The 18232-nt window shown below is 37.7% G+C and overlaps 1 protein-coding gene across 1 annotated transcript in view; it reads right to left on the bottom strand.

The window, feature by feature from the left end:
* Positions 1–18232, bottom strand: part of GPC5 (glypican 5) — a 685893-nt gene that overhangs the window by 547960 nt on the left and 119701 nt on the right. The window contains exons 4-5 of the mRNA XM_065655261.1: positions 7587–7720; positions 3936–4061 (exon numbers count right to left, since the gene is read on the bottom strand). Of these exons, the coding sequence (XP_065511333.1) occupies positions 3936–4061; positions 7587–7720 (260 nt within the window). The remainder of the gene's footprint in view (positions 1–3935; positions 4062–7586; positions 7721–18232) is intronic.

The following is an 18232-nucleotide window of genomic DNA, read 5'->3' on the forward strand; positions in this document are numbered from 1 at the left end:
TGAGCCTACACCATGTGACAGGTTTGACTCAGAACAATTTCTAGTTTCAGAATCAAGGGCCATATTGCAATGGCACCGCCATTTGATTAAAAAAAATAATAATAAAAAAGGCTTAAATCAAAAAGGAAACAGCTGAAGTATATGAAAAGTAAACTGTTAACTAAGCTTTCATTTCAATAATATCCTGTTTTTCTTTTTCTGACCTTTTCTCATCCAGGCTTGATAATCTCTTAGGTGGTATTAGAAATGGCAAAGGCTATAAGATTTGTCTGAGATATGATATTACAGCTGTTAAAACCTTGAACCGCTTCCTTTAGAAAAATGCGCACAAAATGAGAAAAAAGAACTGCAAAGATTTTTTTTTAAAAAAACATATCTATCTTCTGTCTCCAGGGCTTATTGCTACTTACAGCTTGAAACACAGATACAGCAAAGAATCTTAGTGATCTCTTCAGGTCCTGATACACTGACACAAGTGTTACGTAGCTTATGATATTGCTTTCCCATGTCAGACCCAAAATTGCTGTCATCATCAGCTGTGGCACATGATTTTTAAGTCAAAGGCAAAACCAGATAGAAATTATGAAGAATCTGAAAACACATACAATTTATTTATTTTTACCTAAATTGAAGAATACATACTTTCTCCCATCTGTGCCAGGAACACTGCAGAGATGAATTCACCAATGTTTTTATTTATTCATGTATGAAGGCAGGGGAGAGAAAAAGAGAATAAGTGCACAGGTTCAGGTGTTCTTCAGTATTTACAGAGAAAAGCCATGATGCTTCCTCAAGTCGTTATTGCTTCTAAAATGTCGCAGTATCCTTGGATCATGGCCACAGAAATTGAGCAACACAGGATTTAGATAATCCTAGATTCAGAATCAGAGGGCTAGAGATTTAAAGATGTTATCCTGTTTATCTCCATATCTCTAAGAAAAAATGGGGTTTTGCTCCATCCTTTCTCTGTGCCTTCTTGCTCTGTTCTTAAATATCCTCCTTCAGGCAGATGATGGACCCCAAACCTACCTATTTTTTCCCTTTATTCCCCTCACCATTAGAAATGTCTCCTTGATATTCAATAAGAATATATTTTAAATGCTTGCTATGTGTCGTAGCCGTTATAGAAGCAGACAACAGATACTTTTCCCCCTGTTAGCAACAGCCTGTTCGCACTTGGCTTTTTCTCCCAACAGTCTTTCTTCTACAGATTAAACAAATCTAATTCTTCACTCCTTTTCTGTAAGCTCAATTTCCTAGATCTTTCGATTGCTCTCATAATGCTTCTGAGAATATTCTTCAAGTGTGTCACAGTTTTCCTGAAAATGCTAAAAGTGGACTCAGGCTGAGTGTTGTCAAGGTAGTTTTGAATTGCTTTCCCTGGTTTTATGGATGTTACTCATCCCTTCTAATCTGGTTTGCCTGCTCAGTGGCTCGGCTCACTGCCTCCTGTCCACATTCCCAATGCCTGACGTCGTCATTTCCCTTCACAATATCCCCAAACACAATCACTTGCAGTGCTGCTCTTCAGTGGTTGATGGATTCATTGATCCACTTCAAATGTCAATCCTCAGCACAATCTGTGTGGCAGATCAAGAGCCTTTCTTGCTCAAACACAATCTCCTTGTTTCTGAATTTGCAGGATTTTTTTGTTTGAGTTTGTTGAATGTGTTTCTGGGGCTGAGTTTGACTTTCCATTTCTAAGAGAAATCTCCAGGCACCGCACATCAGATCTATGTGCTCCTCTTTGGCATGCTTATGTCACACGCGCCTTACTTTCACAGCAGGCACATAGACGTGCCTAAGCACAAAAAGACAAGAATGTCCATTTTCCCCTAGATTAAGAGTTCTGTAATAATAATAACAATAATAATAGTAAAAAAACCCCTGACCTCATTCAAAGTGCAGGAAATATCTTTTTCCCCTTCAGTTACAAAAGGACAAATATTAACAAAACTGAACAAAGGACATTTTGACTGAGAAACAGGGCAAAATGAAGAGGAGGAGGAGGAGGACAGATGTGAGCACCTTCATATAGCTACTGAAGCAGGAGAACATATACCACGATAGATCTAGTGTACAGGTAAAGGTATTGAGATGTAGGAACTAATCTGCAGGTCTCAGTTCCAGTTGATAACCTAGAGCAACTCAGAGTATCCTGCTCTTCTGGTTTTAATAAGCACCCTGTACTTCTAAATATTATCTATATATCAGACCAAAAAAATAAGAATAAATATATATTAATATATATATGAAAATACAACATTTCAGTAAGGAAATTTACAAGATAAATTAATATCAAAGTGGTCTTACTTTTAAGATACAGTGCTTTTGTCACCACTTATATTTTTTGGTTGATTCACAAATAAATAAATCACATTAATCAAATATTTTTAGTCAAATCAAATTACTTTAAAAAAACACTATGGTCTAGAATTTAGTAGAATGTTTCATTTCTGTATAAGTACTGAAGTGTCCAACCAGTCAAAATCAAACAGCATAGTATTATAGTATGAACACAGTAATAGTATAATAATAGGACAGAAAAAGAACTAAAATGTAATAGTACAACATAATTGTATAATATAGGTTTGAAAAGATGTAACATATTAACAAGAAGACTATAAACAGCCAAAAGTAATGACACAAGAAACTTCTTCTTAGGAAAACTCTAATTACAAGATGCATATGTCAAATTTTTACTGAAACATTTGGTAGGAGTACTATAACTCATTTGGGGAACGACAGGAAAACAAAGACCAGGAGGTAAAGCAGAGACTAAATCTCCAATATTGATATCTAAAGAAAGGACATGTTATCCTGAGAAAACTCAAAACTTTAGGATGAAGATTCCCAATGAGACTCTCAAGGGAGTCAACCAGACATTGGGCCTCGGTGCTGCCAAAGCATTGGAGTACCCACGAAGATAAAGAAAAGTAGGATCGCAGTTGTTTGCTGAAAGGGTATTCATTAAGTTTCCTCAGGTATCATTACCAATAAATTACAGCTCCTACCTAACCTTTTTTGAGATACCTGAAGGCTGTCACTGTTCCTTTGTACTTGGTACCAGCTACCTCCCCACTTTACTAACTCACCTCACAGCCTTTGGCCACCTGCTTTGATATGACCTTTGATATCCCCTGCTAATGCATGCTGTATTAACAGCATGATTTTTATTAAAAAAGTAATTGCAATGAACCTTTTAATATTTCGGTGTCTGTCACCACAAGGACTTCCTGATCAGAGAAATACTTGTTTTGGTGATGAGAACAATAAAGCAAAAACATAGAGATCAGCTCTCTGAAAATCCTCCTGACATCCACAAATTCTACTGGTTTTGTAAGCTGTGAAATATATTGATTCCAGAGATACACATCCATGAGCACAGCAGTCTATTATTATTTCTTCTTTTCTGATGAATCATGTCTCCCAAGCCTCTGTATACATAGAACTATACATGTGTTTCACCTTTAAAATGCTTTATCTTTGTGTCTTAACTTTTTGCTGTCTCCTGAGAAACCATATATATTGAGAGATTATTCCATTCTTCAGAGCCAGAGAAAGTTTTAAGCAAATAGCTTGAGTCTGCTATCACACATTCTGTATTAAAAGGAGCATTTTATAAAGATCAAGCTCAAACAAAAATATTTTTCTTTCTCCAACTGCATTTTGTAAATGCCAATCCAGCTTCATTTCCACTATATGTTTAGGTGCCATAAATTTGAGCGAAAAATGTCTGAAGAACAGTAGAAATCTTTTTTTTTCCTCAAAACACATACACAGGGAGACTTTTTATACTGATTACAAATCAAGCCTGAGAGAAGGAAAGTCATGCAGCTTTTGTTTTCGAACCGACCTTAACACATACCAGTTGGAGGCTACTTTAGAGAAAGAAGAAATATGAAAGAAAAGACAAAAATAACTCAGAAAGGTACCTTCCGACAACATCTTCTCCATTCCAACACGGGTGTCCATCGGCAGCTGCCAACTCATTACCGCACAGCTGATCGGCCAGGCCACCGTAAAAGGCTCTGTACAGCCGGAGGTGGCTGATAAATTCTCTGCACAGGGCAACATGGGAAATAATTGACAGTGTCAATCAATAACTTTAAGCACTACTGCTGTTGTGTGTTTCTACAAGAAGATAAAGAATGTGTTTATTCTATTAGTCTTCATCGATCCCACTGATTTTTTAAATCAATTTTTCAGTTTCCCGTTAGATAAGTTTGATTTTCTCAGATACACTTCAATAGTTTACAAAGTTGATATTCTCACTGGACAAAGTCATATAAAATACTTAACTCATGCTCTGGACTAGGAATTATTTTGCTCCAACCTGAAATTTTCTTGCATAGATGTGATACAGTTTGCAATGCTACACTTGAATATACAAAAAAAATCAAAAATCCCCTCATAGCAAATAGGAAAATAGGTGTCTATGAATAAGTCATGTATTTTTCAAAAGCGCTATCAACTAGTCCCCTACACAGTGTTACAAATACTACAAAGAGTATTTGGTAGAGTTATAGAGCAACTCAAGTTTTAGGTAAGATGGGTTTAAGATGTAGGTGTTAAATATATAGTGGATATTGAAATTACTGTCTGAAAAATGACATCAGTTTTATCATGTGCTGTAGTGGTAGGTTATAAATTATTTATTGCTATTTTAAATAATTGTCAAGATGCACAGAGCTAATGATAAGTTTTCGTACTTAAAATGAGTGACTTTTTAGTTAGTATGTTTTTAACTGCAGTGTGATATTTATGCTTATAAATTGTTTGCTTATGTATTGAAAATCTCTTCCTGGGAGACTCATTGCTGCTGTGAGAAATTAAAATATTTATTCATTGTGGTTTAGAACATACACTATACTGAGTTATCTATGACCTGGAGGTACAAAGAAAGGCACCAGCAATTGCTATACTTATTGCTCTGTAAGCTAGCAAGCTTCACTATGTGTTAACTTCTTGTATGGTGTCTGGAGTCGTGAAAAAATGCTAGAAATATTCTATATGTTTACCTGTATTTAGTCAACGTAGACCTAAAGTAGCATAAGGAATTAAATTCTTAAGTATTGTTCACTCCAAATTAAAACAGATAAAAACAGTCCGTCATTTAAAAAGCCACATATTCTTTCTTGTAATTGTAGGGCAACTATTTTCTACTAATCACAGGGATTTAGATTTACTATGCCTATTAAATGTGATATGAATGCCCTACTAAGTGTAAAACTGCAGTTTTGAATATCTCAAGTAAGGTAAATTTTCACTGTGCATCATGTAATTGTTTATGCACAATATATTTTAAATATGTAAATAAGATTCATCCACACTCTCCCAGCCATTAATAGACATAACTTGTATTTCTCCATCCCAAAAACTGCATCCAGTGTGCACAGTATGTTTGCAATTTTCCTCCATTTTCCATTGAGTGGGATTGATTTGGATTTTGTCTATACTTTGGATTTACATTCCAGATGAAAACTAGTGTTTAAAGGGTCCTCTCATAGTAAATAGTTGGAATTTTTTCTTCTGCACAATAAATCCATGTATAACGCAGAAAATGAAATAAATACAGCTGCCATAATATCTTGTGACAAACCACATTCCAACAGAAAGGTCATTCAGTTTATTAGTAAATACATCCTGCAGCAAAGCTAAAGTTAATACATAAGTAATGACTGATTTCAGCCCTGGTGATGTCTGACCAAAGCAGTTAGAAGGGCAGATGGTATGAATGTGAATTTTCACATCATCATCTTGTAGACCAGATAGCGTGTAATTAGAGGCAGCTGAGCATAAATGTGCAATTACAGCCAGTGGAAGTTGTAGATACTTCTTATCTGTTTATTTGGAAATGTTCGTTTTCTTTTCAGTTTCATTCTTCCTGCTCAAAGCTGTCTGCATTGTTAAATTCTGGAGGAAAAAGCACTATATACTTTCAAGTTTAGATGTTACTATGAAAGGTTCTGCTTAGAATTTTTTTTAAATTCATCCGACAATTTTGGTGTTAAAGAGAAAGTTTGGTTTTTTTATTCTACCACATAGTAATAGAAAATCCCAGCTTAGTTCTGATGGTAAAAATAATTTAGGAAAAGTTCAGGCAGAGGCAGTCCAACACGTACTTCAAAATGTAAACTTTCATCTGAAGATGCATTTCAAAAATATTAGGAAATCATGCAACTCTCAGGAGTCACATTTAATGGATTCTTTTTGTTAATTGTTTTCACTCACATAACTGTCATTGATCAAGTCTATGCAGTTGTGGAGAAGCTTTTTCTTTTCTGCTAAAGCCTGTGAAAGCTGCAGAGAGCGACCTGCTGCCAGAAGAACATGGAAGGTAAATAAGGTGGAGTTTGACTCAGAGAACAGCACTGCCTTAAAAGCAGGCTGCAAGAATTTGCAGATGTCGCTCTTCCACGCGAGGAATTGTTAACAGTTGCCATGGGAATATAAAATGAAATAGAAAGCGATTGTGACTAATAAGGAAAGAGGTGATCCAGGAGGCAGCAAATGAAGATGATACTAACTATGAGGTTGTTAAAAAGAAATCTGTGTCAATGGATCTCGAACTTTCTCCCTGCCCCCCTCACCCTTTGGTGTAGTATGGCATACCATAAAGTGTTTCCAGCATCTCAAGCAGAGGCAAGTCACGGGAAAACAACATTGATTTGTGTTTCTCACTGCCTCTTGTGCCCCTTAAGTTCTTCTGGGCAACTTCCCTGAGGTCAATCCAGCCACCACGCATTTTGAAACATGGAACAGTCCTGGATTAAGTGGGATTTTAGAATGCGATTTCATGTTTGCAGAGTGCTAGCAATCAGAAAACATCAAGAACTTGCTTAGTTACACAACACAGAGAAAATGTGCTCGTATAATTGGTATTGCCTGATGAACTTCTGTGCTGGCTAAAGCAAATTTCTGGTTTGCATCTCTTTCCATTCTCACAATGTTCTCTAAATCCTGTGTTTGTTTGGAGGTTGTTTTGTTTTATTTTGTTTTGTTTTGTTTTGTTTTGTTTGTTTTCTCCACTCTTTGGAACAAGAAAGACCCTGCACTAACTAGAACGGTCTGCCTTTCAGGCTTACAGGCACTTTTTCTTCTCCAGACATCAGGAGTGAGCAATTATTCCCTGCAATTCTCTCACTTCAGTTTCTGCACTGCGAAGTGAAATAAAATGAAAAAGAGGACAGAGAAAACTTCTCTGTATTTTAGCAGACACTGTGATATAAATGAAATTTCTGATTTTAACTTTGTACTTTATTTGCATAATGTAATTTGAAAATTTACACATAAAGATAGAGCTAATGCTCATATTTTACCAGTGTTATCCGCTCTTTTAAATACTTTAAACTGCATCAAATTACTCTGGCCATATGCCCATTACTTGAGAAAACAAAATCTAGTAATGAAATTACTCTTTCCAAAATGTAACAGAGCAGATCGTGTTGCTGAAATGCTTCATTCTTTGCAGACCTTGTTTATTCTGTAGTAATATATGCCATTGCATTAAATATAACCTATTCTGTTGTAAAATTAATGGCTTACTTTATTCTTGCTTTCTGGCTGTAAAACTAATGTCTTACTTTCTTCTGTGGGCAAGGGTTTCTTCACTGTCTCTTGAGAACATCTTCAACCCTTGATTATCTTTGTTCTGACCAAAGGAGCAACCTGGAGACTGTGTAGGCTTCCTTACAGGAGGACCACATACCTTCTTCACCTAAACGGAAAAAAGCCACAAGAAGAAGGAAAGAACACATGTAAAAAGAAAAAACCAAACCACTCTGTATCTCTCAATTGGCCATTTTAAGAAGAAAGAAAATTCTGTGGACCTTAAGCTAAGAAAGGTGACATTAACTATCATACTTCTCAACTTTTTACTCATAATGAATGCAGTAAGCACATAATTAGTCATTTTATAGTAAAAAAAAAATCACACCTTTTGAAGGAATACCAAGTGTATAAGCAAGTCACCAAATGTATTATTTTGATTGTGGCTTTTTTTTTTCTTCCTGTAAGGAAAGTGTATTGTTACGCAGACAGTAACAATAACCTCAGATAACATGATGTGTTTTGAACAGCAGCATATTTCCATTTTTTCTGTAATACACCCCAATCACATTTTTAATATGCATTGAACTTTGTGATTTCTTTCGGGGTTGATGAATTATTATGGCATGTTCAGCACAGTTACCCTGAGCACAGAGTGAACAGTTAGCATGGTGGAAACTTGCATTACTACTTTGCAAGATGTAAATTTAATGATCCAAGATGTAAGTTTAATGATTCGGACCATAGATGTTGAAAATATCAAGGGATTTTATACGTCTGGCTTTTTGATCTAGATGTCAACAGGTACGAATTCACATGAACTCCCATTTTCTTCTTTGTAAAATGTGATACTGAGCATTTTGGATGATAGAGGATATCAATTCATGTTCATAGCTTGTTATTCTCCCTAGTCACTTGTCCTGGTTTTGTTTGTTTATTTTCACCTTGTCTTAAACCTTGACATCACTGAATAAAAATAATTAGGGCCATATGTATTTATTAAATAAGAGATACTTCATGCTGGGGATCACATCAGACAAGATATTAAGCAGACTGAATAGCACATACCTTTTATAAGCTAGCACAATATTGTATGTGATTTATGAAAACTTGGTTTCAATAGGTAGCCAACTTTTTTTAAAAAGAGAAAAGGAGAGAGGAGATCACTATTGGCTCTGTGACAGGGATCCAATTTTTGAAGCAGAAATAGATTAAAAACACTACCATGAGAAAGAGGAAAGGATGCATATGTTATACAGCAAGGATTATTTTTTCCTGTTGGATTTTATATCCCCAAATGTAAGAATGGAGAAAGCAAATAAATCTCATGTTTCAAGTTACCACCACACACATCAAAAAGTGCAAGTCTTAGGGACTGCCTTTCCAACTGAGACCTACTGTAGTGTCAGCTAAGGAATACATTTAAAATTTAAAATAAAACGAACATAACTAATTTTAATGACTTTCTTTGTTATTATGCACGGTGTAAGTGGCAATAATGAAAGACTCATGGAATGTACTTGCTTAAGCCAATTAAAAGAAGAAAGAATCAGTGTTATTACTACATACGGATAAGTGTTCACCTTATGAATTCAAAGTGAGGGTAACATTGAAAGTGAATAGTCCTTTTTGGCTGCAATCCATGTCTTAATTTAGGCATCCAAGTTATAGTCTGGATCCCCTTCAAATGAGATGCATGAATTTACCTGCAAGATAATAATCCCTGGACATATGGCTAATGTCCTTCAAATGACTTAATGGCATACACTTCAAACATCACTTGAAGTATTCGCCCCACCATTTCTTATCAGAGGCAGTGCCTTCTTGGACAGCATCTCAATACATTTGTTCTTGTCCTCGAATTCACTTTCAAACCTTCCTCACACTTCTTCCGCTACTTCCCTCATTAGCTCTTCTTAAGAGCATATTATCCCACACTCTTCACAAGCTTAACTGGACTCCCATTTTCCCCCATAAGTGTCTACACTCTCTCTAGGCTTCACCCACACTTGCGTGAGTCTGCTCCTTCAGCGCTGCATTTCACCAGCCTCTGCAGCAGTCTATCCCGTCAGCTACGCTACATCAATATAATGCAGGTCTACCAGGGACAAAAAAATGCTTTTACTTCTCTTGTTTTGTTCATATTCTCTTATGCTCACTGATGTGACATGGAGGGTTATGCTTACGATCAACTTTTATGACAAAGCAATTGACGGTTTTGGTTGCCTCAGTTCCAGCTTGCCACACACACTTCAACAACTTTTCGTCTTATGAAGAATAGAAATAAGTGTTTAACAGACAGAGGGAGTCAGAGTCAAATGTTTGGGAAGGAGGCTTTGTCTTATGACAGGCATGGATTAGGCATGTAGGTTGTGCAGGTCTTAGATGCCATGCATCTCTGAAAGAGGCACCTCAGAGACTGACTGCAGGGTGGGAGCCTGCAAGGGGAGGAGAAACACGGTGGAGATGATTCACTGGCCAGCACAGACCCTAAGCAGATCAGTACCAGTCCTTTGGGTTGGTGGGGGGGGGCAGGTGGAAAATAAATAAGTTAAAAAAATACATCTATCTATATATCTATATCTATATCTATATCTATATATCTATATCTGTATCTATATCTGTATCTATATCTATATCTATATCATCTATATCATCTATATCTATATCTATATTTATATCATCTATATCTATACCTAAATATAAATTGTCTCCACTTAGAGGAAACTGAAAGAAACATATGCATTCAGCTCCACTAAGAAAGCAGGAAAATCCACAGCTATCTATATTTCTTGAATTTACAAAAAAACTCATTATTTTTTACTCTGACTAAAATGAACAAATAAAGAAAATAAATAATTTTTACAGCCACAGTGGCTTGGAATATGGATGATATTAGTTTAATATGTACTATACAGTTGCTTCAAAATACTGTCTAATGACCTTTCTCTCTGTTTATTCTGTTTGAGTGAATGTCTCAGGAAATGCCTTGTGCAATACTGGTAAATTTGCATTCACTGATGCATTTAAAAATAAATCTCGAGTTTCAAAAATAAAATCTTAAAAAAAAAATCTTAAGCAAACTTTATAGGTATAAATATCAAAAATCCAGTCACTATCTGAAATGTCTTTTTAAGAACTGTGGAGTTGTTTTGTTTTTTGTTTTTACCAAAAATCATTTTTGGAAAATTCTGAAAAAAAGCATTATTTAAATGAGAAAAAGCGTTTGTACAGCACCACATACAACTCTGCCGTTCCCACAAAGAAGCGCGCGACAGTAATGATGCTGCTGAGAACTCCGTTCTGTTAGTGACAGCAACACCTCCCACGAAGGAAAGTTAACTCACCGACCTGCAGCAAAGTCACTTCCTCAGACACAGTTTCGGCAGGGTGAACAACCTCAGCATGTGCGTGCACACACAACGATGACATCGTCATGTTATCTTTCTCGTATGTCTTAGATTTAAACCCCTGGGACCACTGATTGACTGACTGGCTTTGTGTGGTGTCGGTTCTTGCCGTGCTTGGTGCATCGCACTTGTATCACTCACCCAGCTGAACCCAATCTGTTTTTTTTTTAACGTTTTACCAGTGGCTGTCACTTTTATGTCGTCTTTAAACCATTAACTGTATATGCATGCCAAATGTACTTTTGCATCCCTCATTAACCAAGTCTTTGTTGTCACCAAGTTTCTTCAGTAAACTGTTGTGCACATGAAAAGGTCATACAGTCTAAACTTGCCTTCAAGTGCCTGTGTTATCTGTGAGCCAAATAATTTAAAACCAAAATTTCAGTATCTCATTTCCCAGTACAGGGCTGATGATAGTCTAAAAAAATAGATAAATACACTTTTCATAATAATGTCTGCCTTTTTTGGATGCATTTTTTAGGTCTTCAGGAAGAGGACATGGTATAAGTGTAATGACAGTTGTATTTCCCATATTCTTTGAAGGCCTACAACTATATCCATTAGCCACACTGTTTATTTTTACCCTTTGGGCTGCAAAATTAACCTTTCAAGTAAAAATTAATTCAGTGCTGTTAATGTCAGTCTTAAGAGACACAGACTGGAATCATAACTTTAAAAGAAGGGGAATGCTCTCACTACATTAATGATCTAGCAAATTACCATTTTGCATCACTATCTGATCAGAATGTATTCTTACTATCTTCCAATTTCACTGAAAGGGTATTCCCATGGAATTTTTTCACAAACTGAGAATTTTTCTTGGCCTCAAACAAAAAAATCCTAAAAGAGAGCATGAAATTATTCTCAAAGGGGACCAAAAATACTCTGAGAAAAGTGAGACTGAAAAATCATCAAAAATATTTTTCAGGAGAGAATTGCACATCTCACTGAATTTCAGGAAGAATTAAAGATTGCTACCAAATTTTTAAACAGACAAGCCTCAGCAACTTACCAGGGGGTTTTCTGTTGGATTTTCTTTTCTTTTGCTCAAATGTTCTTAAATACTGCACAATATTTAAGGGCATAAAAAGAAACCTCAGAAAATTATAAAACTCCTGATTTTCACAGTTCAGACAAACCTATTGTCATTACACTCAGCATGCTGTTATTATGCACAATTTGTATGCCACAGTATGATGACTGGGTTAATTAAAAGCTCTTCTAATAACCATGCAGTTAAATTGCAATTAGTGCCACACATGAACTTTATGGCAGTTTGATTTTGCTTGGTGCAGTTCTGTAGAATGTCTACTTATGGTTACTTACAGTTTGGAAAAATGGAGCATCGTAAAGCTTTACATTTACACAGGGCTGGACGACGATGTGGCATCATATCGATAATAATGGGACACTTTGCTAAGTTCCCATGCTCCATAGGATAAATCAGTCACATTCTTTGTTGGTTTGGTTGGTTTGGTTAGGATTTTTTTGTTGCCGTTTGATTGTTTGTTTTGTTTTGTTTGTTTTTGTTTTTCCCACTATAGAAATGGTTCTTTCTGACCTCAGCATTTCTACTGAAATGATTTTACATCAAATGACTGAAGCAAACTGAATGCAGAATGAATGCAAACTGAATCCTGTGGTGCACTTTGAACTAGATATGCCAAGTCTTGGTGATTAACTATGCCATAATCTTTAAATGCTGCCACTGTGCCAGGAATCCTGAGACTCTCTGCTCCACTTTGAGAAATCCACTGAAAAGATGAGCATCCTCTAGTCTTGCAGTGTGTCTCCTGCCTGTATTCACTAGTTCTTACTGCTGTGCAGGGACTAACAGGGAAGAAAACACTTCTCTGACTACAAAACCTCTTGGGCTTAGGCTCAGCTCTAGCAGGGAACCAGAACCAGGAGTCTGAAAATTGCCCTTTCTTCTGCGTTTAACTGTATCATACTTGTTTTGGTAAGTTTAGCAAGCACTTCAAGTTTTTGGTACATATACCTCCAGGATTTCATGTAAAAAGGGTATGTGTCAAGTATTCACCAGGCTGACACAGACTCTCAGAACTGTAAACCATCAGTGTGGCCGTAGTCTGTGTAGCCATTTAAAAGTGCTTTTATGTAACACATGTTTTAGTGATTGGCCTGGTGGCTTTCAGTTCTAGCTATCAGATCACAAATTAGCCACCATTCCTTACAGTTAAATACCTTCAAACACTCATGAGCGAATGGACAGCTGGAGCCCAATAGCTCTAAAACAAAGCTAGAAGGAGGTGGCAGGGATGGACTGATTGAAAACACGTTTGTTACTAACAACTACAACAAAAAGTTTAAGTGAATTTTATTTGATTTTCTAGGAATACTTTCTTCAAGAAACAGATTCTTGATGAGTCACAAGCAATTCCAGCAATGAATTACTAATCAAACTACCTAAAAAAAACCCAAATGGATTAAATTTTTATGAAGCTTCCTTGATTCAGATTTAATCCTTGCAAGTGGATGTGTAATACTTTCAGGTGCATGGCTTTCTGTCAGAGGAGAAAAAGAAGACCAACACAGCATACTCTTTTTTTGCACCTTTCTGCCGGGCAGCCTCCGCGAGCAGCACAGGAGGTTCCACTTAAATTTGAGAAGAAACTTCTTCTCAGTGAGGGTGCCAGAACACTGGAACAGGCTGCCCAGGGAGGTTGTGGATTCTCCTTCTCTGGAGACATTCAAAACCCGCCTGGACGCCTTCCTGTGTAACCTCACCTAGGTGTTCCTGCTCCGGCAGGGGGATTGGACTAGATGATCTTTCGAGGTCCCTTCCAATCCCTGACATTCTGTGATTCTGTGAGAGGGCGGCTGGTCCGTCACCGTCCAGCACAGGGGTTTGGCACTTTCGGATCGTCTGAGCAGGTGAAAATGAAGGTTTCTCAAAGTAAGATTAGCTTCTCCTTTTAACTCGTCTCGATCTCCAGCCGAGCTCCTGCTGCAGGAGCCGATACACCCGCACACCCAGGGCTGGTTCGGCTGGTTTGTCGTCTTCTAGTTCAACCACGAGAGGGAGCACCGGCCTTTCAGTATTTCCAAGCACTTAATGACGCTTCTGTGCCTTGCTGCTTAAAACTTGCTGCTTATTTAGTATCAAACTTCTGTTGCAAAGAAAAATGGGGCTTGATACGTGAGAACGTGCACATGTGAATGGTAGATCAAAGTATTCCCTACTGAGACGAAATTCAAGTTCTTGAAAACAAGGAGCGCAAGATTTTGGTACAATTACCTGTTTTTCCTTCATAACAGGAAAAAGACGTTAATGAGATTGTCTTAGGAAACGGCGGTGGCGTACAAACAGTGTTTACAACACAGGAACATCATGCAGAAATTGTGTACTATTTCCTTTCTTTTCATTATAAATTTTGTGCTCTTATCTGTGACTGGTTCTCTCTTTTTCCCCCTGCAGCCTCAGGACCCTTGACAATACATCTCAGGCATGCAGAACTCTAAGCAAGATCTGGAATTACAGCAGCAACTTATAATTTTATAAGTTTCATACATAGTTTTAATCATTTTACAGAACTTGAAAGAGAAGTCCAAGACAAGCTGAAAGGGGCAAACCTTGTGAACAACAGCCTAGACAATTACAGAGTAAAGCTGATACCTAAAATAATGCTTGCACAAATTATGAAACACTCAAGTTATAATCACCTGCAAGAAAAATCTTAAATGGACTTGCCAAATAATGATAATTTCTAAGCCATTTTATTCACAATTGTAATTAAAAGCTCAGGCGATACATTAAAAAGCGCATTTATAGTTTTTCAAGTGAAACAGAGTTGGACGTGGTTTCAAGCTGAAGAAATAACCAACCTAATTCAAAGTAGCCTTGTTAAATGTAATAGTTTGCTCCACACCCAACCAGATGTTATTGAGCAAAGATATATGCAAACTGCAGATAAACAAAATGCAGACCCACCAGAAACGCAGTGGTAGAAAAAACTGAGAGGATTACATGTTGGGGGAGGAAAAAAAAAAATGTAATATATAAATAAAAGTACAACGTGGAGATACTGAAATAATTTTTCTACTCCGTCATTAGTATGGCATCAGTGTCACTGCTGCACATCTTGTGGGGAAAATTTACAGTCAAGGCGGAGGATCAAGAAAGAGATAAAAATGCTAAAAGGTTGCAAACCAATTTTTTTAAATCGGTATTTTTTTTAATATGGTTTTGCAAAAGGTTCCTGTCCAAGTTGTTGGATTCTGGGAGACACAATCCACAACCTTCATGTGACTGAGACTCGTGCTGGTCCTGCCACTCTATCTACCAAAACCAGCACTCCAGCCCAAGTTCTTGAGACTGTTCTCATATCTTGTCAATTTCTAGTTATCTCTGCTTTCCTTCATTATTTTGCATTTTCTTATTATGAAATAAAATCTAATAGCCTATTAAATGTGAGTTATTTAATATAATTTTGATTTGTGTCTTCTGCTCTTTAATTACTAAAACCTTAAATGGTTTTAATTCTGCTGCTCCTTTCATGAGGGACTAACACTCACCAAGTCTGGCAATAAAAATAGTTTCTCCTTGTGAATGGGGGTGGGAGGGAAGGAAATGATTTTTTTTTTTTTAAATGGGTTAATGTCAGGGGAAATCCTGATGTTCTCAGCCAAGTTACCCTGCAGCCAGAATACAGCACTGCCAGTTCAAACTCTTCAAAGGCAGTTCAACAAAACTGCTTCTTGTGAGAGGCTGCCAGCTCTCCCGATCCAAGTCTGTCTGCTTCAGTGGATGCCAAGGTGTTTCATTTATGTTCAGTGGAAACACTCTGTGGTTCTCCTCTGAAAAGCAATTATACGAAACTGGCAGTAGCCGTTTTCAAAGATCAGCTGCCTGTGTGTAGTTAGACTGATTTATCTTTGCTCTCTAGTGGTTAAAATATACTTTATTGCTCCTTACTTCTGTGTGCCCTGCAACATTATGCCTTCTTGTCTGATACAGGCAAATTCGTTCATTAAATCTGAGTATAAGTCTATCCAGGGTCACCTGTGTAAATGAAAAGAAATTCAAGAGGAATGTGACTGTCAATGAAAGCAGAAATGAGTCTCTGTATCGGGCATATTACTCACTTAAAACAAAAAATATATTACAACTTACAATATATAAAGGATTTGTGGAAGCAAAACAAGCTGGCTGTGCCAGTATATCTGGCACAATGTGTTTACACTTTGTGGCAGGCTGCAATTTATGTTCCAAAATTGTGAAGAGGAGAGCAGTTTTGTAAGTGTAACTCAACAAAATCATGCATGCTTACAGTAAGAGTCATAATGCATTGTTTCATTTTGCATAAGACACTGCTAACAACTCTTTAGATAATGGGAGGTTCACCTTTTCATGATAATAAAGAATCAAAAACCATCCAAAAAAAACCAAAACCAAAACCAAACCAAACCAAACCAACCAATCAAACAAACAAACAAAAAACCAAACCAACCAACCAACAAAAAAACCCCACAACAAAAACCACAAACAAACAAACAAAAAACCCCCACAAAACAGATGAGGAAAAAAACGACTACCTAGTTAGTCAGCATTTCAGAGAATGTAGGTGCTTCTCCTCCCCTCCAAACTACATCTTATGAGATTAGTGGGTTTGCTTCCTGTGTCTGTATATTAAGCATTTCAGTGTCTCCTCACCCTCTTGTATGAACCTGGACAAACAAGATTTCTTTGAAGATATTTTCTGATGTACAAGACAGTCACTTATTCATACGTGCTCATACCATTTCAGGGACGAAAATATTATAGTCTGAAAACCTCATTTGTTTCAAAATCTCTGGATTTGCCCTCAGAAAGTTCTTCTCTTCCAGTACAAAGGGTTGGTAGTGATTTAAGGGCCAACCGAGACACCAGAAGTCTGCTCAGCTCAGTAGCTCTCTTTGTGGACGGTTTTTCTGTTTCACAATGAAAAAGGAAGAGCAGAGAAAAAAAGAACACACATCCACAGCCTACAGAAAGGATTCTCAGTTGACTTCTTCCTTTATACTTGTTTGTGCCTCTTACTTGGCTTTTAGGAAGGAGTGAAAAGCCTCCTTTCTTCTCTTTCTGCAAATATGAAGAACTAGACCACAGCAATTTAGATGCTCTTGGAGCATCTTCCTTATCTTCAGTTCAGCTCCACAGTGGACACATTCAGGCAAGCCTGCCATGGTGCCAAAGCAGAGTTACACATCTCGCATGTCACCTAAAACCAGAACATGATGGAGCCCAGAGTGCTTACTCCACATTTTTCAGACCTCTGAGTTCCTCTATAGTCAATGGAAAGAGGAAGGCCATTTTGGATCTGTGTATTTTGCCCAAATTTTGCCTAACCTGTTAAAAAAGAAAAAAAATGAGGTGCATTAAAGATCCTATGCTTTCCTGACACAACAGACCTCAATCTTAAGAACACTTAACAAAAGATCCAAGACATTTCAAAATGTGGATTTGCTCTAAACACATTAAATAGAAATGCATAATGCATACCATGACACGTTCCTACATAATTTACTTGGCAGTCTATATTGAACATACCTCATACCTTATGCAAACCTGCACTACTCAGCGATGCTTGCCAAAGCCACGTGTGTGTGTTGGTAAGTGCGGTGGGTCGACCTCGGCTGGCTGCCAGACCCCCACCCAGCCGCTCTCTCACTCCCCCTCCTCAACAGGACAGGGGGAGAAAAACAAGATAATAAAGCTTGCGAGTCGAAATAAAGACAAGGAGGCCACTCACCAGTTGCTGTCATGGGCAGAACAGTCTCAACTTGGGGAAGATGAATTCAATTTATCACTAATTAAAAATAGAGTAGGGTGGCGAAAAACAAAGATAAAACTAAAAGCACTTTTCTCCTGCCCCTCTTCCCCCTGCCTCCCACTCCATCCTAGGCTCAACTTCATTCCTTCGTTCTCAACTCCTCTGCCTCCCCTCAGCGCCCCAAGTGCTGCAGGGGTGATGGGGAATGGGGACTGTGGTCAGTCCATAACACCTCATCTCTGTCACTCCTTCTTCCTCGCACCTTTCCCCGGCTCCAGCACGGGCTGCAGTGTGTAGATCTGCCTCCACCATGCTCTACTGCACGGGCTGCAGGGCCACAACTTGCTTCACCGTGGTCTTCTCCACAGCCTGCAGGGGGGATATCTGCTCTAGCACCTGGAGCACCTCCTCCCTCTCCTTCTTCTCTGGCCTTGGTGTCTGTGGGGCTGCTCCTCTCACTTTTTCCCCTCACTCCTCACTGCCACGCATCAGTTTTGC

The sequence above is a fragment of the Caloenas nicobarica genome, chromosome 1, assembly GCF_036013445.1.
Source record: "Caloenas nicobarica isolate bCalNic1 chromosome 1, bCalNic1.hap1, whole genome shotgun sequence".
Taxonomy (NCBI): Eukaryota; Metazoa; Chordata; class Aves; order Columbiformes; family Columbidae; genus Caloenas; species Caloenas nicobarica.